This window comes from Phyllobates terribilis, unplaced genomic scaffold (assembly GCF_046119375.1).
Source record: "Phyllobates terribilis strain yellow unplaced genomic scaffold, ASM4611937v1 Scaffold_1__5_contigs__length_1240528914, whole genome shotgun sequence".
Lineage (NCBI taxonomy): Eukaryota > Metazoa > Chordata > Amphibia > Anura > Dendrobatidae > Phyllobates > Phyllobates terribilis.
Genome location: NW_027362761.1, coordinates 498,516,827 through 498,542,403, shown reverse-complemented (window position 1 = coordinate 498,542,403; position 25,577 = coordinate 498,516,827). Strand labels below are relative to the sequence as shown.

At 44.5% G+C, this 25,577-nt stretch overlaps 1 protein-coding gene across 6 annotated transcripts in view; it reads left to right on the top strand.

Moving 5' to 3' along the window:
- HOMER1 (homer scaffold protein 1) overlaps window positions 1–20,555 on the top strand; it is a 147,871-nt gene extending 127,316 nt beyond the window's left edge. For all 6 annotated transcript variants that reach the window (XM_073680184.1, XM_073680181.1, XM_073680185.1 and 3 more), the window contains 3 exons: window positions 2,557–2,667; window positions 5,556–5,636; window positions 17,113–20,555. In XM_073680184.1, the coding sequence (XP_073536285.1) occupies window positions 2,557–2,667; window positions 5,556–5,636; window positions 17,113–17,301 (381 nt within the window). In that variant the 3' untranslated portion in view covers window positions 17,302–20,555. The remainder of the gene's footprint in view (window positions 1–2,556; window positions 2,668–5,555; window positions 5,637–17,112) is intronic.
- Window positions 20,556–25,577: the final 5,022 nt, after the last annotated feature.

Sequence of the window (25,577 nt, the reverse complement as noted above, 5' to 3'; positions counted from 1 at the left end):
ATTACTTTTGGGTTTTGTTTTAACCACATTCATTGTATGGTAATTATGATCCAGCAGCATAATTCACCAGGTCACTATGATTCTGGTGAAAAAAAAATAATGCAGTTTGTGCTGCCATTTTCTGAGAATTTTAACATTTTTATTTTTACGTAAGTGGAGCTGTATGAGGGCTTGTTTTTTTATGTGAGCCGTAGTTTTTATTGGTACAAGTTGGGTTACATAGAACATTTTGATTACTTTTTATTGCATTTTTAGTGGGAGGTGAAATGACTGAAAAATGGCAATTTTTGCATTATTTTTCATGCCATTTTTCTTAGGTACTAAATAATAATTATATATTTCATAAGTCTGACTTTTATTGATGTGGTGATACTGAGTATGCTTATTTTTATATTTACTTTCTTCATTTTTGGATGAATTTGTAGTTTTTTTTATTAATATTTACAAAACATTTATTTTCACTTTATTATTTAGTTACCCATAAGGTATTGAACTTGTAATAATTTGATTGCTTGTACTATATATTCCAGAATTTCAGTATTGCAGTTTATAATAAAAATCACAGCCTCACATGATGCCCACTCTGTGGCTTCACCAAGATTGTTGTGTTGCGGGAGGGCTGATGGGAACCTCACTGGAACCCCTAGTTTGATTATGCCAAGAACTGACAGCATTATTTACATGGTTGAACAGCAGCGAATGGAGCTAGCTCCTATAACTGCTGTTATAAGCAGATGCTGGCTGTACATCACAGCCGGCACCTGCCCTGTGTGGAGAGGCCTCAGCTCCTGAACCCGTTCTGTACACCTGCACCTGCTCCATGACAGAGATATACAGGTGCATCTCACAAAATTAGAATATCATCAAAAAGTTAATTTCTTCAATACAAAATGTGAAACTCATATATTATATAGAGTCATTACAAACAGAGTGATCCATTTCAAGTGTTTATTTCTGTTAATGTTGATGATTATGGCTTACAGCCAATGAAAACACAAAAGTCATTATCTCAGTAAATTAGAATACTTCATAACAACAGCTTGACAAATGATTTTAAAATCCGAAATGTTGTCCTACTGAAATGTATGTTCAGTAAATGCACTCAATACTTGGTCGAGGCTCCTTTTGCATCAATTACTGCATCAATGCGGCGTGGCATGGAGGCGATCAGCCTGTGGCACTGCTGAGGTGTTATGGAAGCCCAGGTTGCTTTGATAGCAGCCGTCAGCTCGTCTGCATTGTTGGGTCTGGTGTCTCTCATCTTCCTCTTGACAATACCCCATAGATTCTCTATGGGGTTAAGATCAGGTGGGTTTGCTGTCCAATCAAGCCCAGTGATCCTGTTGTTTTTAAACCAGGTATTGGTATTTTTGGCAGTGTGGACAGGTGCCAAGTCCTGCTGGAGAATGAAATTTCCATCTCCAAAAAGCTTGTCGGCAGAGGGAAGCATGAAGTGCTCTAAGATTTCCTGGTAGACGGCTGCGCTGACTTTGGTCTTGATAAAACACAGTGGACCTACACCAGCAGATGACATGGCTCCCCAAACCATCACTGATTGTGGAAACTTCACACTGGACCTCAAGCAGCTTGGATTGTGGCCTCTCCACTCTTCCTCCAGACTCTGGGACTTTGTGGAGTGTGCCAATGACTGCCTTCTGGACATCTGTCAAGTCAGCAGTCTTCCCCATGATTGTGGAGCCTACTGAAACAGACTAAAGGACCTTTTTAAACGCTTAAGAAGCATTTGAGGGTGTTTTTTGTTAATTATTCTAATTTATTAAGATAATGACTTTTGTGTTTTCATTGGCTGTAAGCCATAATCATCAACATTAACAAAAATAAACACTTGAAATAGATCACTCTGCAATGACTCTATATAATATATGAGTTTCACTTTTTCTATTGAAGAACTGAAATAAATTAACTTTTTTATGATATTATAATTTTGTGAGATGCACCTGTATATACGTCATGGTGCGGAAAGGGGTAATAATAAATCATTTGGATTTCTATGACATTAATATGTTTGAGAAAGTTAGAAAAATAGGATATAACCCCCATTGAGGATACTGAATGATGTAAGTAATGACGGCATATACTGCTGCTGTATGACCAATAGAAGATATAGGGTTAGTGAACTGTTTAATCAATATGTCCCTTATACATTATTAGTATTAGTATTATTGCAATTTCTCTTTATTAGAAGGCTTCATTCTGCTAATAAGCATCTATACATATAACATAAGAATTATGCCCTGGTTGAATGGAAGGTTACAATTAATGAAGCGGGTTTTCCAATTGCTGATAACTGAACGGGACAAACCTGCCATAAATACCCAGCAAAGTTTCTACTGAATATACAGCGCTCTGGTATAATGTAACTAATGGAGAGGCAGTAGAAACAGGCCTGTGCCTGTGCCCCTTTAAATAGTTGATTTTCAGACGCGTTTAGATTTAATATTGACCAATTGTATAGAATTTAAAGAAATTGAAGAAGGAAAGTAATTTCTGCCTGGTTTGTACCGTGAGGAATGATGCACTGTTCTCTCTCCGCAGGTGAGTGAGTTAGAATGTGTCAGCAGCCAAGCGAATGCAGTGCAGACGCACAAGACAGAACTCAACCAGACTATACAAGAATTAGAGTCCACATTAAAAAAGAAAGAAGAGGTACAGTACATGTCTCCAATGTAGCCAATGCTGAGTTTACTCACTGGATTGTGAGACTCTGCTGTTACATGTCATGCCTTTTAATTTTTCTTCTGTCTGTGCCAGATATCATAGGTTAAATATTCTTCTGGAAGAGAAACATATTGGCATTACCATAATATCTGTTGACGTAAAGTAATCTCAGAACTATTTACGCACTGTTTTCATTTTGGATCTTAAAGGGATATTCTCAACTATGGAAGCTATCCTCTATCAATGGGATATCTTCCTGATTGCTGGAGGTCTGACCTCTGGAATCTCCTACCAATCCAATGAACAGGGCTTTTAAGAGTGTGAATGGAGTGGTAGTCGAACATGTACACTGCACCTCCATTTACTCATGGGAGTTGCGACAACCAGCCAATCGCAGCGCTCGGCTATCTCCATCAGTCACATTAAGAATGAATGGAATGGCAGTGAGCATGATCGACTACCGCTCCATTCATACCGAGTTATTGGGGGGCACAGACTCCCTGCAATCGGGACATTATTCCCTGACCAGTGGATAGGGGATGACTTCCAAACTTGAGACTACCCCTTTAAAGGGGTTGTACAGCTAGATACAAAAACATTATTAGTAAATTATCCAACTTGCTAATATAGTATAGGTCTGAAAGATATCTTGATCTTCAGCAAAAAGCTCCTGTCCGAGGTCCTAGCAAGTCCTCCCCTGGTTTGTGGCTGACACAGGAAAGCGTTCTGGAGTTGCATTCTGGCAAGTGACCTATTTAGCCATAAGGCCTCATTCAGACGACTTTTTATTTGCATACAAAAAAAAAGGATAATTTTTCATCAGTGTACTGGATTAAATCCATCCATTTTTGGGTCATGTGACCATTTTTACCATATGTGTGGCATCTGTTTTTCTCGAATGCAAAAAAAGCTAAACATTTTGCAAGCTTCTGCTACCAATTAAATGGGCAGCACAGTGGCTCAGTGGTTGGCACTGTTCCTTTGCAGAGCTGGGATCCTGGGTTCAAATCCCACCAAGAACAACATCTGCAAGGTGTTTAATTACGTGGGTTTTCTCTGGTTTCCTCCCACACTCCAAAGACATCCTGATAGGGAATCTAGATTGTGAGCTCCAATGGGGACAGTGATGATGATGTCTGTAATGGCGCTATAGAAGCAAAGCATAATAATAATTAAATCATAGAAAAAACAGTCAGCAGTTGGATGACACTCTGATGGACACATTGACTTGCATTGGTGAGTTTAATCCATGACTTGATTCAAAAAAGGATGTCACCTTTTTCTATCCTGCAGTCATTCGGTCCGTAAAAAAAATCATAGACATGTGAACAGCCCAGAGACTATAATGAGTTCTATCCATGAAAAATACGGACAGAACACGTACATGAAAAAGCGATGTCTGAATGAGGCCCTATTCACACATTTTTAGAAACATATTATTTAGTCAAAACTTGGACTGAATTTAAAAATGGAGAAAATAATACATTTCTGATTGACAATTCTCCTCCTTTTTGACACAATTTTGGATTTGATTTAGTCTTTAATCTGATGTAAAAACTAAAGCTGGCCATTGACTAGTGATTTTGGATGGCTGGATAAACCATTTTCTGCTGACCATCGAAGACTTTTCGTGACATGGACAGCAACGATGGTGAAGAATGGCTGACATCTGTTGAAAAGTTATTCTGCCATGCTGAATTTCTATTGATTATCAGATGCTGTAGTTGAAAAGTCCTTTCTGACTAATGTCAGATTTGTATTTTTTCAATAAAAACCTAACTGGGCCACAGATCAGGGCAAAGATTGAGGGGTGATTGGTTGGGTTACCTTTTGGACAACACTGTCCTAGATGACAATTCACAAACAGATCAACAGTGATGACAAAATGTTCAGAAAACAGCAGGAAAAATATGACAAGCATAAAGGGGTGTAGCACTGAGCGGTGTCTATGACATTATCACTCCACACACTTGCCGGGGCGGGTGCATGATCGGCTGGTATCGCACATGTACTATTCTAGTGAATGGGACATATGCATGATACCTGACAATTGTGTGTTTTTCAGCAGGTGTGGAGGGCTGTAAGGTCACTGGCACCGTTCACTTACGATCCTTAAGTGAGCGGCACCGAATGCCACTGGATAACCATTTAACTCTTTCACTACATTTTAGAAGCTCAGCTAAACTGTGATTTATGTCCGGCAACAATATTGTGACTATTTAGAGTAACAACTAGCAGAACTATGATTGCAGCTCTAGACTATAAAACAGGCAGTAATACAGCTACTTGTCACTGAGAGAGAGTCCAGCAAATCTCTGAAACTACAATATTTCTGATGTGTATATATATATGTATATATATATATATTTATTTATGCATGAGTTTCCCAAGAAGTATACCATCTTTTGTGTTAAAAGGGTATTCCTATCTCCAAGATCCTATCTCAATGTGTAGTAGGTTTAATAATAGTAATAATAATAATATTAGCAAATACCTCCAATTAAAATGGAGTATATTTCTTCTGATAAGCTATGCCGCTTACCCTATGTTCAGGACATTACAGTAGCTTAAGTATCCATGGTTGCGACCATTAACAGCCAACTAACTATCTGTCACTATATGAGTGGTCGTAACCATGGATACCTAAGCTATTGCAATGCCCTGCACATGGGGTAAGAGACATAGGGTATCAGAAGAACTATACGACATTTCTAATTGGAGGTATTTGCCAATATTATTATTATTATTATTATTATTATTACACCTACTACAGTACATATTAGGATAGGATCTTGGAGATGGGAATACCCCTTTAAGTCATGCAATAACGTTGAGAACTTGCGCAAAATTTCTTACCATCAACTCTACTGTTTTAGGAAATCGAGAGATTGAAGGAAGAAGTGGAACATGCTAAGGAACTACAAGACCAGCGGGATTCTTTGAGCCAAAAATTACAGGTATTCTTCCACATTATTGTCCCAAATGTGTGTTGTTAAGTGACTTGTATTAACCTGGCGGCACTTTACATGAACATAAAGTGTGAGATATTTCTTCACATTTGTGTAGCATCTTTTGGAAAATGCTTAGCGCTGCGTGTAATGTAAAATCTGCTTAAATATTCAGATTCTTTGTATCATTAAAGGAATATTAATATGGACCGATAAGATTCTAATTGCGCGGTTCATCCAGAAGCCAATATATGGACACAGCAATCTTGGTTAAATGAATATGAAAGAACGTTTGATAAGCCTTAAATAATTAATTTAAAATAAAGCTCAGGGATAATATAGAGAGTAATGAAAAAGACAGATACTTAATTGCAATAATAAAATGTAAAATATTTTTCAAGTCACAGCAGTCAATGTGGTGCTTTGTAGTTGAGGGTAGACAGAGATTAATTACACCTCTCCTTCGCTAGCTTGGGAATGTTTCATAAGTGGGTACAGCAGAAGGCTGGTGAGGGCGTTTGGCTAATTGTCCTAATTGTCATCTGCACTTATAACAAAAGGGACGATAAAAAGACTGGGACTCAAATTACTTTTAGCTGCGAGATCAAAAAAATGTACAAGATTGAGGAAGGATCCAATTGACTGATAATAGTGGTGCTGGCACCTTGAGATAATCCATTTGTGTAATGAAGCTGGTCCGGAGATCAACTCATGTCTGCAGGACCGACTTCTGACACCTACAGTGATCAGCTCTTATCAGCAGCGACGCTACAGGTGGCATCTAGCGAGGCCACCGTGAGAAACATTCTTCAGTAGTGGTATCCTAAGCAGAGGACCACCCCCCTTGTAATCAATATACAGGATATATGCAATTAATATATTAAAGGCTTGCAGGATGTGAGGCAAAAGATGAAGTGATAACCAAGTTCAGGTCTATTTTGACACAATTTGTTATGTATGTCTTAATAATTTTTTGGAGGATACATGTGGCATGTGTCTTCCTAGGAGTTTTTTTTTATTCATAAAAGTTTTCAACCAAAACCTAAGAAATGTTGAATATTTGTGTACATGGAAAACTATTCCCCCAACTCTAAAGCATATCAAATACATGCACTTTAACTTCCAAACTTACCTTTCTAAGCATAACCCTGGATATCATTTTTTTAGAAGGTTGATATATGTTATTTTTTTACAAAATGACCAAACTTGTAGATTTTAGATATGGCATATAGATTTTTAACAATTTTTTTTGAGATTGAACACGGCTGCCATCAGGAATTTCAGGGCCCCATATAGGCAAAATTTTCGGGCTTAAGACTCCGCCCAGGCTCCACCCAAGCTCCGCCTCCACCCCTCGAACCTTCCACAGTCCCACTGCCCACTCTTGGAAAATCTCCACAACTGCACCACGTTCTCACCAATCACACATTAACAGTTCCCATCAAAAACCATATCACATACATGGCCATCAACTTTTGTTTTGGCCAAAAGATTTTTTAAGCCGCCACCACAACAAGTCAGACTCTTTTGGCCTACTCTACTCTAACCTATTTAACATTCCTTAAATTACCCAATACTCTTTTTATATATATTTGTATTTATTTTTCTTTAAGGGAATGTGTCACATTCATTTTTTAAAATGACCAATAATAACACATATAAGGGACAAATACCGTCACACTGTAGCCGAACCACATATTACCACCACATAGTGACAGAATAATACCACATACAAGGAACAAATACCGCCACAACATGGCCAGACCACATATTACCACCACATAGTGACTTAATACTACAATACTGATCATTAATAAAAAGCCACAATACTAATATTACCATAAGTGTCATTATACACAGGATCACTGTATATAGTGTACAGTGTATAGTGTCAGTGTACAGGTAATACAGTGACTCACCAGTGACGTTATACACAGGATCTCTGTATATAGTGTCAGTCAGTGTACAGGTAATACAGTGATCACCAGTGACATTATACACAGGAGCTCTGTGTATAGTGTCAGTGTACAGGTAATACAGGGATCAATAGTGACATTATATGCAGGAGCTCTGTATATAGTGTCAGTGTACAGGTAATACAGGGATCACCAGTGACATTATACACAGGATCTCTGTATATAGTGTACAGTGTATAGAGTCAGTGTACAGGTAATACAGTGACTCACCAGTGACATTATACACAGGATCCAGTGGCATACTGCCAATGGTGGCAGACCACGTGACTGCTATGGGGCCCGTGAGCTGGGGGGGCCCATAGCAGTCCAGGGGCGGACATACCGCTGCTGGTGTTGGCAGCTCCGCTGCTGACAGGACAGAATGGCGGCGGAGCTGCAGAGATCCGTCCTTTGCTTCCCGCCCGCCGCTTCCTCCCTCACACAGGCACGCGCTGCTTGATGACGTCATCATGCAGCTCGGGCCTGGGTGAAGGAGGAAATTGCAGACAACAAGGATGCTGCGGCCTGCGGGGGAACGGGCAGAGAGGTAAGTGTTTTTATTTTTTATTTTTACTGAGTTTTATAAATCCATTCACACATCCATGAAAATCACGGATCTGAGAATGAGATCTGTGAGGGTCAGAGAATGTCCTGTTCTGATCCGATTTTGAGTATTAGAATAGGACATGCTCAATGCATCTGTAAAACAGGGCAGTACACTGACACTGCACACAGATGCAGGAATGTAGCCGTATTATGTATAGCACAGTCCCTTAGTACATAGTGTACTCACTTATTATGTATAGCATACGCCCTTAGTATATAGTGTACTCGCTTATTATGTATAGCGCCGTCCTTAGTTATATAGTTTCACCTTTTATTATGTATAACACCCTCCCTTATTACCTACCATCCTCTCTAGCTCTAGGGCTCACAATTGGGGGATCATACTGTGTTGGGGTCAGCAAACTTTGCCCTGGGAGTTGAGGTGAGGTACAGTAGGGTCATTATACTGCGCATGTGGAGGAATTCACCATGGGGGTATCATACTGTGTTTGGGGGACACTTTTGTTGGCATCATACTTTATGGGACAATGAAAGAGGGGCCTAGGACGTCAGCAGGAGGAAAATTACTATGTAAAGGCTGGAAAGTTGTGAGATCTGCTCTTCTGTGACCCTGACAATTATTTAAATTTTTTTTTGGGGGGGGGGCCCAATTTGAACTTCTGCTATGGGGCCCCATGAATCCTATGTACGCCCCTGACAGGATCTCTGTATATAGTGTCAGTCAGTGTACAGGTAATACAGTGACTCACCAGTGACATTATACACAGGAGCTCTGTATATAGTGTCAGTGTACAGGTAATACAGGGATCACCAGTGACATTATACACAGGAGCTCTGTATATAGTGTCAGTGTACAGGTAATACAGTGACTCACCAGTGACATTATACACAGGAGCTCTGTATATAGTGTCAGTGTACAGGTAATACAGGGATCACCAGTGACATTATACACAGGAGCTCTGTATATAGTGTATAGTGTACAGGTAATACAGTCACTCACCGGTGCCATTATACACAGGAGCTCTGTATATAGTGTCAGTGTGCAGGTAATACAGTGATCACCAGTGGCATTATACACAGGAGCTCTATATATAGTGTATAGTGTACAGGTAATACAGTCACTCACCGGTGCCATTATACACAGGAGCTCTGTATATAGTGTCAGTGTATAGTATAAGTGTACAGGTAACACACTGACTCACCAGTGACATCTCTAGTTGAAGATAGTCATCTTCGCTTTTCTTCTTCATCCTGCGCAGACCGCTATCACTTCTTCCAGCTAGAACTCGTCTCTGCAGAAAATAACACACAGTTATCTAGATCACATTCCCCAATTTTCCAAAACTTCTACTCTACGTCAGATGAAGAAAAAAAGCAACATAGTGTCGCCCTGCACAGTAACAGGAACCCCCCCACACTAAGAACAGTATCCTCAAAAATAATAAAAAAATCACAGCAGCAATAATATCCCTTAATTAGCTCCTACAGTAATAATGTCCCACATCCTGGCCCCTTCCTGTAATAACATCCACCATCCTGGCCCCACGTGTCATCCATCCTGCCCCAAGTTTCATCCATCCTGCCCCAGGCGTCATCCATCCTGCCCCGGGTGTCATCCATCCTGCCCCAGGTATCATCCATTCTTCCCCAGGTGTTTCATCCTGTCCCAGGTGTCTCCATCTTGCCCCAGGTGTCTCCATCCTGCCCCAGGTTTCATCCATCCTGCCCTAGGTGTCATCCAGCTTCCACCCCATTTGTCATCCATCCTGCCCCATGTGTCATCCATCCTGCCCCATGTGTCATCCATCCAGCCCCATGTGTCATCCACCCTGCCCCATGTGTCATCCATCCTGCCCCATGTGTCATCCATCCAGCCCCATGTGTCATCCATCCTACCCCATGTGTCATCCATCCTGCCCCATGTGTCATCCATCCTGCTTCATGTGTTATCCATCCTGCCCCATGTGTCATCCATCCTGCTTCATGTGTCATCCATCCTGCCCCATGTGTCATCCATCCTGCCCCATGTGTCATCCATCCTGCCCCATGTGTCTCCCATCCTGCCCCATGTGTCTCCCATCCTGCCCCATGTGTCTCTCATCCTGCCCCATGTGTCTCCCATCCTGCCCCATGTGTCTCCCATCCTGCCCCATGTGTCTCCCATCCTGCCCCATGTGTCATCCATCCTGCCCCATGTGTCTCTCATCCTGCCCCATGTGTCTCTCATCCTGCCCCATGTGTCTCCCATCCTGCCCCATGTGTCTCCCATCCTGCCCCATGTGTCTCCCATCCTGCCCCATGTGTCTCCCATCCTGCCCCATGTGTCTCCCATCCTGCCCCATGTGTCATCCATCCTGCCCCATGTGTCTCTCATCCTGCCCCATGTGTCTCTCATCCTGCTCCATGTGTCTCTCATCCTGCCCCATGTGTCATCCATCCTGCCCCATGTGTCTCTCATCCTGCCCCATGTGTCTCTCATCCTGCTCCATGTGTCTCTCATCCTGCCCCATGTGTCTCCCATCCTGCCCCATGTGTCTCCCATCCTGCCCCATGTGTCTCCCATCCTGCCCCATGTGTCTCCCATCCTGCCCCATGTGTCTCTCATCCTGCCCCATGTGTCTCCCATCCTGCCCTATGTGTCTCCCATCCTGCCCCATGTGTCTCCCATCCTGCCCCATGTGTCTCCCACCCTGCCCCATGTGTCTCCCACCCTGCCCCATGTGTCTCCCATCCTGCCCCATGTGTCTCCCACCCTGCCCCATGTGTCATCCATCCTGCCCCATGTGTCTCTCATCCTGCCCCATGTGTCTCCCATCCTGCCCCATGTGTCTCCCATCCTGCCCCATGTGTCTCTCATCCTGCCCCATGTGTCTCCCATCCTGCCCCATGTGTCTCCCACCCTGCCCCATGTGTCTCCCACCCTACCCCATGTGTCTCCCATCCTGCCCCATGTGTCTCCCACCCTGCCCCATGTGTCTCCCATCCTGCCCCATGTGTCATCCATCTTGCCCCATGTGTCTCTCATCCTGCCCCATGTGTCTCCCATCCTGCCCCATGTGTCTCTCATCCTGCCCCATGTGTCATCCATCCTGCCCCATGTGTCTCTCATCCTGCCCCATGTGTCTCCCATCCTGCCCCATGTGTCTCTCATCCTGCCCCATGTGTCATCCATCCTGCCCCATGTGTCATCCATCCTGCACCATGTGTCTCTCATCCTGCCCCATGTGTCTCCCATCCTGCCCCATGTGTCTCCCACCCTGCCCCATGTGTCTCCCACCCTGCTCCATGTGTCTCCCATCCTGCCCCATGTGTCTCCCACCCTGCCCCATGTGTCTCCCATCCTGCCCCATGTGTCATCCATCCTGCCCCATGTGTCATCCATCCTGCCCCATGTGTCTCTCATCCTGCCCCATGTGTCTCTCATCCTGCCCCATGTGTCTCTCATCCTGCCCCATGTGTCTTTCATCCTGCCCCATGTGTCTCCCATCCTGCCCCATGTGTCTCTCATCCTGCCCCATGTGTCATCCATCCTGCCCCATGTGTCTCTCATCCTGCCCCATGTGTCTCTCATCCTGCCCCATGTGTCTCCCATCCTGCCCCATGTGTCTCCCACCCTGCCCCATGTGTCTCCCACCCTGCCCCATGTGTCTCCCATCCTGCCCCATGTGTCTCTCATCCTGCCCCATGTGTCTCCCACCCTGCCCCATGTGTCTCCCATCCTGCCCCATGTGTCTCCCATCCTGCCCCATGTGTCTCTCATCCTGCCCCATGTGTCTCCCACCCTGCCCCATGTTTCTCCCACCCTGCCCCATGTGTCTCCCATCCTGCCCCATGTGTCTCTCATCCTGCCCCATGTGTCTCCCATCCTGCCCCATGTGTCTCCCATCCTGCCCCATGTGTCTCTCATCCTGCCCCATGTGTCTCCCATCCTGCCCCATGTGTCTCTCATCCTGCCCCATGTGTCTCTCATCCTGCCCCATGTGTCTCCCATCCTGCCCCATGTGTCTCCCATCCTGCCCCATGTGTCATCCATCCTGCCCCATGTGTCTCTCATCCTGCCCCATGTGTCTCTCATCCTGCCCCATGTGTCTCCCATCCTGCCCCATGTGTCTCTCATCCTGCCCCATGTGTCATCCATCCTGCCCCATGTGTCATCCATCCTGCACCATGTGTCTCTCATCCTGCCCCATGTGTCTCCCATCCTGCCCCATGTGTCTCCCACCCTGCCCCATGTGTCTCCCACCCTGCTCCATGTGTCTCCCATCCTGCCCCATGTGTCTCCCATCCTGCCCCATGTGTCTCCCATCCTGCCCCATGTGTCTCCCATCCTGCCCCATGTGTCATCCATCCTGCCCCATGTGTCTCTCATCCTGCCCCATGTGTCTCTCATCCTGCCCCATGCGTCTCTCATCCTGCCCCATGCGTCTTTCATCCTGCCCCATGCGTCTCCCATCCTGCCCCATGTGTCTCTCATCCTGCCCCATGTGTCATCCATCCTGCCCCATGTGTCTCTCATCCTGCCCCATGTGTCTCCCATCCTGCCCCATGTGTCTCCCACCCTGCCCCATGTGTCTCCCACCCTGCCCCATGTGTCTCCCACCCTGCCCCATGTGTCTCTCATCCTGCCCCATGTGTCTCCCACCCTGACCCATGTGTCTCCCATCCTGCCCCATGTGTCTCCCATCCTGCCCCATGTGTCATCCATCCTGCCCCATGTGTCTCCCACCCTGCCCCATGTGTCTCCCATCCTGCCCCATGTGTCTCTCATCCTGCCCCATGTGTCTCTCATCCTGCCCCATGTGTCTCCCATCCTGCCCCATGTGTCTCCCACCCTGCCCCATGTGTCTCCCACCCTGCCCCATGTGTCTCTCACCTTGCCCCATGTGTCTCCCACCCTGCCCCATGTGTCTCCCACCCTGCCCCATGTGTCTCCCATCCTGCCCCATGTGTCTCCCACCCTGCCCCATGTGTCTCCCACCCTGCCCCATGTGTCTCCCACCCTGCCCCATGTGTCTCTCATCCTGCCCCATGTGTCTCCCACCCTGCCCCATGTGTCTCCCATCCTGCCCCATGTGTCTCCCATCCTGCCCCATGTGTCTCCCACCCTGCCCCATGTGTCTCCCACCCTACCCCATGTGTCTCCCATCCTGCCCCATGTGTCTCCCACCCTGCCCCATGTGTCTCCCATCCTGCCCCATGTGTCATCCATCTTGCCCCATGTGTCTCTCATCCTGCCCCATGTGTCTCCCATCCTGCCCCATGTGTCTCTCATCCTGCCCCATGTGTCATCCATCCTGCCCCATGTGTCTCTCATCCTGCCCCATGTGTCTCCCATCCTGCCCCATGTGTCTCTCATCCTGCCCCATGTGTCATCCATCCTGCCCCATGTGTCATCCATCCTGCACCATGTGTCTCTCATCCTGCCCCATGTGTCTCCCATCCTGCCCCATGTGTCTCCCACCCTGCCCCATGTGTCTCCCACCCTGCTCCATGTGTCTCCCATCCTGCCCCATGTGTCTCCCACCCTGCCCCATGTGTCTCCCATCCTGCCCCATGTGTCATCCATCCTGCCCCATGTGTCATCCATCCTGCCCCATGTGTCTCTCATCCTGCCCCATGTGTCTCTCATCCTGCCCCATGTGTCTCTCATCCTGCCCCATGTGTCTTTCATCCTGCCCCATGTGTCTCCCATCCTGCCCCATGTGTCTCTCATCCTGCCCCATGTGTCTCTCATCCTGCCCCATGTGTCTCCCATCCTGCCCCATGTGTCTCCCACCCTGCCCCATGTGTCTCCCACCCTGCCCCATGTGTCTCCCATCCTGCCCCATGTGTCTCTCATCCTGCCCCATGTGTCTCCCACCCTGCCCCATGTGTCTCCCATCCTGCCCCATGTGTCTCCCATCCTGCCCCATGTGTCTCTCATCCTGCCCCATGTGTCTCCCACCCTGCCCCATGTTTCTCCCACCCTGCCCCATGTGTCTCCCATCCTGCCCCATGTGTCTCTCATCCTGCCCCATGTGTCTCCCATCCTGCCCCATGTGTCTCCCATCCTGCCCCATGTGTCTCTCATCCTGCCCCATGTGTCTCCCATCCTGCCCCATGTGTCTCTCATCCTGCCCCATGTGTCTCTCATCCTGCCCCATGTGTCTCCCATCCTGCCCCATGTGTCTCCCATCCTGCCCCATGTGTCATCCATCCTGCCCCATGTGTCTCTCATCCTGCCCCATGTGTCTCTCATCCTGCCCCATGTGTCTCCCATCCTGCCCCATGTGTCTCTCATCCTGCCCCATGTGTCATCCATCCTGCCCCATGTGTCATCCATCCTGCACCATGTGTCTCTCATCCTGCCCCATGTGTCTCCCATCCTGCCCCATGTGTCTCCCACCCTGCCCCATGTGTCTCCCACCCTGCTCCATGTGTCTCCCATCCTGCCCCATGTGTCTCCCATCCTGCCCCATGTGTCTCCCATCCTGCCCCATGTGTCTCCCATCCTGCCCCATGTGTCATCCATCCTGCCCCATGTGTCATCCATCCTGCCCCATGTGTCTCTCATCCTGCCCCATGTGTCTCTCATCCTGCCCCATGTGTCTCTCATCCTGCCCCATGTGTCTTTCATCCTGCCCCATGTGTCTCCCATCCTGCCCCATGTGTCTCTCATCCTGCCCCATGTGTCATCCATCCTGCCCCATGTGTCTCTCATCCTGCCCCATGTGTCTCTCATCCTGCCCCATGTGTCTCCCATCCTGCCCCATGTGTCTCCCACCCTGCCCCATGTGTCTCCCACCCTGCCCCATGTGTCTCCCACCCTGCCCCATGTGTCTCTCATCCTGCCCCATGTGTCTCCCACCCTGCCCCATGTGTCTCCCATCCTGCCCCATGTGTCATCCATCCTGCCCCATGTGTCTCCCACCCTGCCCCATGTGTCTCCCATCCTGCCCCATGTGTCTCTCATCCTGCCCCATGTGTCTCCCATCCTGCCCCATGTGTCTCCCACCCTGCCCCATGTGTCTCCCACCCTGCCCCATGTGTCTCTCATCCTGCCCCATGTGTCTCCCACCTTGCCCCATGTGTCTCCCACCCTGCCCCATGTGTCTCCCACCCTGCCCCATGTGTCTCCCATCCTGCCCCATGTGTCTCCCACCCTGCCCCATGTGTCTCCCACCCTGCCCCATGTGTCTCCCACCCTGCCCCATGTGTCTCTCATCCTGCCCCATGTGTCTCCCACCCTGCCCCATGTGTCTCCCATCCTGCCCCATGTGTCTCCCATCCTGCCCCATGTGTCATCCATCCTGCCCCATGTGTCTCCCACCCTGCCCCATGTGTCTCCCATCCTGCCCCATGTGTCTCTCATCCTGCCCCATGTGTCTCTCATCCTGCCCCATGTGTCTCCCATCCTGCCCCATGTGTCTCCCATCCTGCCCCATGTGTCTCCCACCCTGCCCCATGTGTCTCCCATCCTGCCCCATGTGTCTCCCATCCTGCCCCATGTGTCTCCCACCCTGCCCCATGTGTCTCTCATCCTGCCCCATGTGTCTCTCATCCTGCCCCATGTGTCTCCCACCCTGCCCCATGTGTCTCCCATCCTGCCCCATGTGTCATCCATCCTGCCCCATGTGTCATCCATCCTGCCCCATGTGTCTCCCATCCTGCCCCATGTGTCATCCATCCTGCCCCATGTGTCATCCATCCTGCCCCATGTGTCATCCATCCTGCCCCATGTGTCTCCCATCCTGCCCCATGTGTCTCCCATCCTCGCCCCATGTGTCTCCCATCCTCGCCCCATATGTCTGCTTTATGTACAAAAGTAAAAAAAAGAGTTTCTCCTTAACTGGCTGCGGTCCAGCATTATCCTCTTCCTCATCCATTTGAGGCGCGGCACCGTCGGCGCATGACTGTGACGTCATATGCCGGCGACGTGCGCACTGACGTCAGCTGCCGGACTCTGATTGGCTGGCGGCTGTTCTGTTAACTGTTGCCGTGCAGGAACCCTGTGGCTTCCTGGTTGTCAATACATTTGAACTGAATGTCGTTCGAGGATGCACGTTCAGTCTGGGGCCTAGTGAGCAGAACAGGGGGGGTCCGGCCCGGGTACCCCCTCTTTGCCTATGCTTGCCGGGCCCCATATGTCAGAAAGGGCAGTAATGCCCTGATGGCGGCCCTGGTTGGACAGCTCAAAGCCATGTTCTGTAAACCCTGTGTTTTCTCTAGCTACATATTTGTGTGCAGAATATCATCTCTGTTTAAGGGTATGTGAACACGTTCAGTATTGGCAGCAGGAAAATCTGCTGCAAATACTGATGTGTTGGCAGGAAAAACAGCATAAAATACATGCATTTTTTAATGTGTTTTTTATGCATTTTTTGCATGCGTTTTTCCCATTCATTAGTACGGGTGAAATCTGCAGCAAACACGCTGAAGGAATTGACATGCTGTAGATTTAAATTTGCTGCAAACCTGCAAAGAAAAAATAAGCAACGTGTGCATGAGACTTCAGGAATCTCAGTCACTTTGCTGGTACTAGGAAATCCTTCAGGTTTTGTGACAAATCTGCGCGGAAAAAACATGACAAATACATGGCAAAACCGCAATGTGTGTACAATACATGATTTCATGAAAACTAATGCCCATTGTGCATTTAAAGATGCTGTTGAACTGGACTTTTTTTTTCAATTTCTGCACTAAAACAAGCATAAAAAACAAGATTTAAATCTAAACCCAAAACATAGAAAAAAGAAGAAATGCATAAAAACGCACAGCAAAAAAATGCAATAATCAGCAGATTGATACTATGTATTTTGGTGCCAACACCTGCAGGAAAAAACGTAGCAGAAAAAGCCGCGTTTTTGTACGCGGAAACATGGTCTTAGACTTTAACGGCCACTTTATCATGTTACCATCTTCATAGCAAGAAATTCAATCAATACAGAAATGTTAACCTGTTTCTTTTCACTTTTCAACCATAGGAAGTGGAGACGCATAACAAAGACTTGGAAGGGCAACTGAGCGACTTAGAACAACGACTGGAGAAAAGTCAGGGCGAGCAGGAAGCATTTCGCAATAACTTGAAGACTCTTTTAGAAATCCTGGATGGCAAAATCTTTGAACTCACTGAATTGAGAGACAACCTGGCCAAGTTGATAGAGTGCAGTTAAAAAGGCAAAAAAAAAAAGGGCTGCCACCACCACCCTTCTTAAAGACGCACCATCTCTCTTCACAGCACGGTGGTGGGCTCTGTATCAGAGTTGCACAAAATCTGAATGGGAAAACTCCTTTCCGAGAGTTTAATTGCAAATTTCGTAGTTGGCTGAAGTGTGAAATTGAGACTTGCTTTATTAGCTAACAGAGAGGAAATTAAAAAAAATAAAACTTGAATTACAAATTACCTCCTTATTCCCTTATTGGCCATAACGAACTTTAACACATTCAGTGCCAGGTAGTCCCTACAATCTAGCCCTGAATGTACAAGATTCTTTCCAGTAGTTTTTGAGCAATCTATCTCTGGTTTGCTGACAGTTGAATATTTAAAAAAAAATATACATATATATATACACCGTATATAGCCGCCAGTATTTTTTTTCCTTTTCTTTTTTTTTTTTTCAGACATACTAAACAGGATATTGCTTTATTTTATAGGTTTTTATTTTGTTCTTTTCTATGAAATACCTGCTTGCAGTGTTTTGTGCAAAAAAAAACAACAAAAAAAAAAAAAAAAAAAAAAATGACGGGAGAGAAGCCCTTTGTATTTTTGTTGAAATCTGAACATTTTCTCAGGATATTTTTGCACTGTCGAAAAAAAAGTGCATTACTAATTCACCTAGCCAGGAGTGAGAGAGACTTCACTTTAACTGACAGTAGTTAGAGTAACCTCCTACCTTGTATAATGTTCTTTCTTCTTTTTTTTTTTTCTTTTATACTGGAAGATGTCTCTTTACAAAAACTTCACTCTGGTCTTTATTTCTTTACTAAGACGTCTGGTGTAAAGTTTACTTTTTCTTTTTGGTTAGTTTTAAGGCAAATTTATTTCCAAACAAAAAAAAAAAAAACAACTCGGTCTCATTTTCTTATACACTGTAAAGCCAACTCCAAAGGCAGCTGAACATTATGGAGATTAAAGTTGTTACATTAGTATATATTTGAAGAGTATTACTAAGAATATTTACCAAGAGTTTAATATATGGACTTTTAACTGCATATGAGTATGTTTTGAAACGAATGCAAAAATGTTTACTTATGTATTTTGGAAGACATCATTTCTGAGCGTCCGATGCATCTCAATGTACGTAGTAAGTGATAATAGGAAATCCTGTTTGTTAATTATATTTAAGGATGTACCTCTATTGGGAAGCTGTTCATTTTAATTGATCAAACTGTGAACTCAATTTCTTGGAGATGTAATGATCCCGGTTTAGCCCCTTCATCCATGAAGACCATTTCTGCAAAGTTTTCCTGGAATACGGTAATTTTCATTATAAAGATTGCCTTTGGGATCAGAATGAAACTCTACCAACTTGCCAATGGGTTTCCTGCTTGGTGACATCTTTCTTGTACCAAGTGCCAGTAATAATGTAAATTAGGCTCCTGAGAGGCAGATCAGGAGACGTTCACAGTGTGTTTCTGGTGCTGCATTTCTAAGCATATACTTAGGCACTTGCTGGGTATTAATACCTCAAAATACAAGTTTATTAGGTATAACCTCTTGTCTGTGTCTTAATGCAAAAACTATGCTTTACTTAATGTACATTTATTTATAAAGTAAATGCCCCTTTTCTAAGTCTGGGTGAGCATCTTGTATAAACGTGTAAAAGAAAACGTCCTTCCCAACATCTTATTTTTAAGTGCAGACTTGATCTTTGTATCCTTTCCATAGCTCATCGCCCACTGGAGGGATATTCTAGACACTTTACACCTCACTTGATCCATATGCATCTTGTTCGCTGAATTGAGAACGTTTGGGCCATAACTCTTCAAAAGAAAAAAAATTCTCCATCACTTCAATTCTGCCAGTCTGTGGAAATCAGACCTTACTCAGATGTCATCCGAGTGCAATCTAATTTTTTCACAGACTTATTGACTTGCATGGTTGAGTGCGATCCGAATATCAGATCAAACTTGGGCACGCTGCCATTTTTTCCTTGGATCGAGCTGGTCCGAGGTAAAAATCGGACTTGTGCATGGCCCCATAGAATGACATTGGTCCGAGTGTGATTCGATGTTTTGTCGGCTCGCACTCGGACCGAAAATACGGTGATGTGCACCAGCCCTTAGATGTGCCGATTTTCAGCCCGTCATTGCGCCTTAAGGAGCACCAGTTGACAAGACGCAAGTCCATCCATTTACCACCTGTTTAAACAGGCAGATGAACAATGGTGGGTACAGAACTGTCCCCTACAGTATTATGTTATCGGCAGCACATCACCTGTTCACATGGAACAATTATTTTTTTGCTGTCAGAAATGATCCAATCACCCAACAAATGAGCACTCAGTAGAACAATGCTGTTCTGGGTCTTATATCTTGGCTTATAACTATTGGACATGTGTGCGCAAATTAGGGAGATGGCTTTATGGTTTCTCTAAATGTGTTTGGTGGCATGACCAACACCAAGAGGAGGCCCTTTCTTCTATTTACACCCCTTCTACAGCATAATCATCTATAGAAATCTGGTTCTAAACCTGATACCAAAATTGAATTGGGCACTGTTCACATTACCAATAGGAACCTGTCAGGTGTTCGATCACTTTTTATGGTGACAGTACGAAACCACAACAGAAGCCAGAATCGGTAGAATGGGGTCCTGTTCCCCCGTCATTCCTTACTTCTTCCAGCAATGAATGGAGAGGCATAGTCGGCCATGTCCAATGCCATTCTATTCATTGTCTATGAGACTGTTGGAGATAGCCAATGCCCACTACACTAGTTCTGGTTATCAATATAGAGTCCTACCTATCAAGTGCAAAGTAGATGAATGTCTTTGGAGGTGAAACCCTTTTATTTCATAGTAAAGGGGTATTATTTACCACCTTAGACATTTATGGCATATTCGTGGGTCCTGCATCCAGACAAAGAGTGATTGGAGAGGTGGCCACTCCTAGGTCATCTGTTTTTGTGCTTTCCATGGAAGTGAATTTGCTCTCCACCTGGTTTTAGCTACCAGCAGTTTCTTGCAGAAGTAGAATGGGGATGCTGGAGATAGATGGCCCACTTCTCGGACCTGCACCTATCAAACATTTAATAGATACAGATCTAACAAAGGGTATCATGGCTCTATGCAACATCTTGATAACTTGTCACAGAAGGTTATCTCACTTCAGAGGATTAAGATAAAGTTGGCAATACACATTAGACTGCTGTCATTCGGCCGACTGTTATACATTGCCTTGAAAAAACATTCATACCGTGAACTTTTCCACACATTTCATGTTACATCCACAAACTTCAATGTATGTTATTTGCATTTTATGTGATACCAACACAAAGCAGCAAGTATTTGTGAAGTGTAAAGGAAATGATACATATTTTTTTAAATACTTTAAAAATATATCTGAAAATTGTGACGTTCATTTGTATTCAGCCCCCCTGAGTCAATACTTTGTAGGACCACCTTTCACTACAATTACTGCTGCAAGTCTTTTGGGGTGTGTCTCTACCAGCTTTGCACATCAAGAGGCGGAAAGTTTTGTCCATTTGTGAATAGCAATTTTCAAGTTTTGCCACAGATTCTCAATGGGATTCAGGTCTCAAATATGTGTTGATTGAAACCATTCCACTGTAGGTCTGGCAGTATGTTTAGATTTTCCTCCAGGATTGCCCTGTATTTAGCTTCATCCATCTTCCCATCAACTCTGACCTGCTTCCCTGTCCCTGCTGAAGATGATTGTCCGTACAGCTGCCAACATGTTTGATCATGGGGATGGTGTTTTCAGGGTGATGTGCATTGTTAGTTTTCCACCAAACACATTTTTCATTTAGCCCAAAAAGTTTTACTTTGGTCTCATCTGACGAGAGCACCTTCTTCTACAGGCTAGCTATGTCCCCTACATGGCTTTTTCCAAACTGCAAACTGGATTTCTTATGGCTTGCTTTCAAAAATGTCTTTCTTCTTGCCACACTTCCATAAAGGCCAGATTTGAAAAGTATAATACCGTGGACAGATTCTCCCATGGGCTTCTTGTTTTTTTTCTCTAATTAGTGCTCTCCTTGCTTGGGATGTCAGTTTAGGTGGACGGCCATGTCTCTGTAGGTTTGCATTTGTATCATACTCCTTCCATTTTTGGATGATGGATTGAACAGTGCTCTGTGAGATGTTCAGAGCTTGAGCTATTTTTTTTAGAACTCAACCCTGCTTTTTTTTCTGCACAACTTTATCCCTGACCTGTCTGGTGTGTTCCTTAGTTTTCATGATGCTGTTTGATACCTAATTTTCTCAAACCAACCTCTGACGCCTTCACAGAACAGCTGTAGTTATACTGAGAATTAATTACACACAGGTGGACTCAATTTACTAATTATGTGACTTCTGGAGGCAATTGGTCACTCCCAATTTTATGTAGGGGTATCAGACTACAGGGGGCTCCATTACGCTTCAGAAATGTTTACTACGTTGTGTTGGTATATCACATGAAATCCCAATAAAATGCATTTAAGTTTGGGGGTGTAAAGTGGAAAAATGTGGAAAAGTTCACAGGATATGAATACTTTTTCAAGGCACTGTATCTCCCCACTCCCACAAACAAACAAATACTCTGTTCGGCTGAGCTTTCAGGTGTTATGTATGAGAAAGATGCTGCCAAAATTATCTGGCAGTGGCTTATCTCCCCACCAAACAAATGAATCAGGTAATTGAATTCCAACCATCTAATTCTTATGTTCTTCACCATAATCTATCGGAGGCCCCCATTCACATTAGATCGTCGGCCATGTATGTGGGCCTTTACTTAACACTGACCGGTTTCATGTTAGTTGTTAAATTTCACTTTTTTTGTGCCATCATATCCCAGTGCTCTGGTAAATGAGTCAAGTTAACCTTTGCTGGTTTTAATGGTCAGTACGTTACATTGAGTTTTGCTGATGTTTGTTTGTAGGTTTAGAGACCCCAAAAGGGCAAATACCCAGCGGCCAACTGCATAGTAAAATGTATTGAAAAGCAATAATGCCCATTCAGTCTCCTTCCAGATATGGTTGTGTACTGAGGTCTGAATGAATGTGTATAGTTGACTGATTCACTCAGCTCTTCCCTTGTACTTCAACCATCATTTTATCTCTAATTATTTTTTTTTACTCCTATAGTAATGAAGACACACTATGCTGATATCTAGATAAAATACTGGTGCAATCTCTGCCTTAACCACTACACTGTAATATACAGAAATTGCCTCGTGCAATCATTGTGGCATTAACGCAACGTAAATTCTTTTCTTTTTTTACAGTGAAAAAAAAGATTGATACTTCAAATAAAGAAACTCTTCTTCATTTTATGTCTTTAGTTGGCTCCAATATGAAGCATAAAATACCACCATGGAAATGACAGAATTTATTATTTATGATTAAATGATGTCTAAAATGAATCTGTTTTGTTCATTCTGAGACGACGGCAGGGGGAGGCTCCTCGGGGGCTGACATACACAGTCTGAAGAGAGAGGTGGAGAAGGATGAAGGGGCTAAATACACGGGGGGTCATTAAAGAGTAAACCTAGCAAAAAATAAGAAGATATATCAGTACATATATATCTTTAAAGTATTCGTGTTTTAAAAGTTTGTAAAAACTTTTGATTCAACAATTCTGTATGACAACCAGTGCACAACTCCTACTAAGATTATCTTCCAATTTAGAATAGCAAATATTCCCAACCAGGGTTCCCCCAAATTGGTCAGCGAATGCCTTGAAGAATTGTCAAATATACAGTTGGGATGGAAGAGTGATTTCCACCTGATCATAGATGCTTGGCTTGAGGGCCGAAGAAATCTGAGCCAAAATGTTGCAATATACAATGCTTTATCTGCCCCATGCCAAAGAGAAGCTAAACCTCGAAGTCAGGGGCGGACACAGAAGAGGACTTCTGTGCAAGAACAGAATATGGGCCCTTTTAAGTCCAATAATGTGTCTGTGACCAAAGCCTCTCGCTGCTTTGAAGGTGAAAGTGGCCCCCCTTTCCTCTCGGGCAACTGTACGGCTGCAAAGTTTGTACCAATGGAGTGTCCGCTTATGATAGAAGTAAATGTGTACCTTACATAAGAAATATAGGTGTCCTCGCTATTTGTTAGTCTGCAGGAATTTCTGCGTGGTCCTGAAACAGTCAGATCTGTAGAAATCCGGCAAAGAACACATGGGTTAATGGCCTCTTTATCAGTCTTGAAACCTGGCTAAAGTTCTGCCTCTTTGCTGATCTCCTTAGACACACAGAGAAGATTTCTTCATACATTTCCCAGTTTTAATTGTAATATGAGTCAAAATGAGATAAAAAAGAGATTAAGAGAGAAAATGTTTCGATATTTTATTTATTGCATTTTCAATATTAAGTGATCATTTAAATCTAGGAATTAAAGGAATATTCCCATCTCCAAGATCCTATCCCAATATGTAGTAGGTATAATAATAATATTAGCAAATACCTCCAATTAGAAAGGTATTATAGTTTTCTGATTCGTTATGGTGCTTACCTCATGTGCAGGGCATTGAAGTAGGTTAGGTATCCATGGTTACGAACACTAACAACTAACTGTCTCTATATGAATGGTCGTAACCATGGATACCTAAACTACTGCAATGCCCTGCACATAGGGTATGCAAAATAGCTTATCAGAAGAACTATACTACATTTCTAATTGGAGACTAATTGGAGACATTTGCTAATATTATTATTATTACACCTACTACATATTGGGATAGGAACTTGGAGATGGGAGTACCCCTGTAAAAATAAAAGCCTCATGGAGAATAAAGTTGTGCAATGATATTTCCCTCACTCCTACATGACTGATTACTAGTGAGACATGCCATCCAGAAGTCTGGGAAAGCTGCTAGACAACCTTTGTTGGAATGCTAATAATGGCCATAGTGGTAGTCAGGTCCCTGACCCGAATGGTGAATCTAGTTATGTAGTGATATGGAAATGGGGGGACAATTAAGGCATAAACTTTAAATTTACAACTTTAAAGTGCTTATAGGAGACTTTTTTATTTTTTTACTATGGGCCTAAGAACTTACAGGCAGGTAGTTACTACCTACCTGCCTGTTCTGCCTGCCACCAATCTCTGCTGGCTCAGAGTGGTCACGGACCATTCTGTGTCTTCCGTTGACATCACGTTAGCAGGGCAGCTCTGCCTCTTTTGCTCTGCTCTGTCGACAGGGTGTTACTGCAAATGTTATGTTGATTGACAGCCGACTCCCAGCTGCCTAAATGTGGGAAGCCAGCTGTCAATCAGCATGATGTCTGTAGTCACACCCTATCGACAGAGCAGCCCAGAAGAGGAAGAGCTGCTCTGCTAGCGTGAAGCAATTGCTGGCAGGAGCGGTCTGTGATTGTACTGAGCCGGCGCTATGTTTAACAGGCAGGTAGTTAGCCTGCTAGTTCTTAGGCCCATAGTAAAAAGAAAAAAAATAGTCTAGGAAATCCCCTTTAAGAGACCTGGGAAAACACAACTTTAAACATCTGAATCCCAAATTGCAGGAATCTAAGTCCGCCCCATGAATTGCATGGGGACCTCCCTTCAAATTTGCATAAACGCTGCCCCTCGGTATACGGAGAGCTGCACAGTTGGAGTTGGCAGATATGTATTGGTTGTGCTCTAGATATGATTAAGTAACATCTGAACAGAATTCTTCACGGCTTGACAGAAGCAGACATATATATTAGTTATTCTATTTAGGCTATGTTCACACATCATGGTTTTTTGATGCTTTTTTATGCAAATTTTCAGCTGCCTTTTGCAGTACCAGCAAAGTCTATGAGATTCCAGAAATCTCATGCACACATCATGGGTTTTTTTTTGTTCAGGATTTTGTGCTTTGCATGTTTTTTTTAGCAAAATAGAGCATATGTCACTTGAGTGTTTTTTCAGCATTTTTTCAACCATTGGAAGTAATAGGTGGTGAAAAAAAACACACCAAAAACGCAGGTGTCAAGTTTTCAGCATTTTTTTGTGCCTAAACCAGAATGAGATTTTTTTTTTCACTGAACTTTATGTACATGCATAACAGAATCAAAAGGACAGTGAAAAAAATCGCTACAAAAACGCACCCAAAAAAAAAGCAAGAAAACAGCAACAAACATCCTGAACAACCTCCTGGCAAGAGATCAGGTTTTGCTGCAGAAGATGAACGCTGAAAAAACCATGATGTGTGAACCTAACCTTAGATGGGAGTACTCTAAATGAAAACCATGAACTAGTTTGTTTAATTTCCTTGCTATAAAGGTTTCAGCGTTGTTCT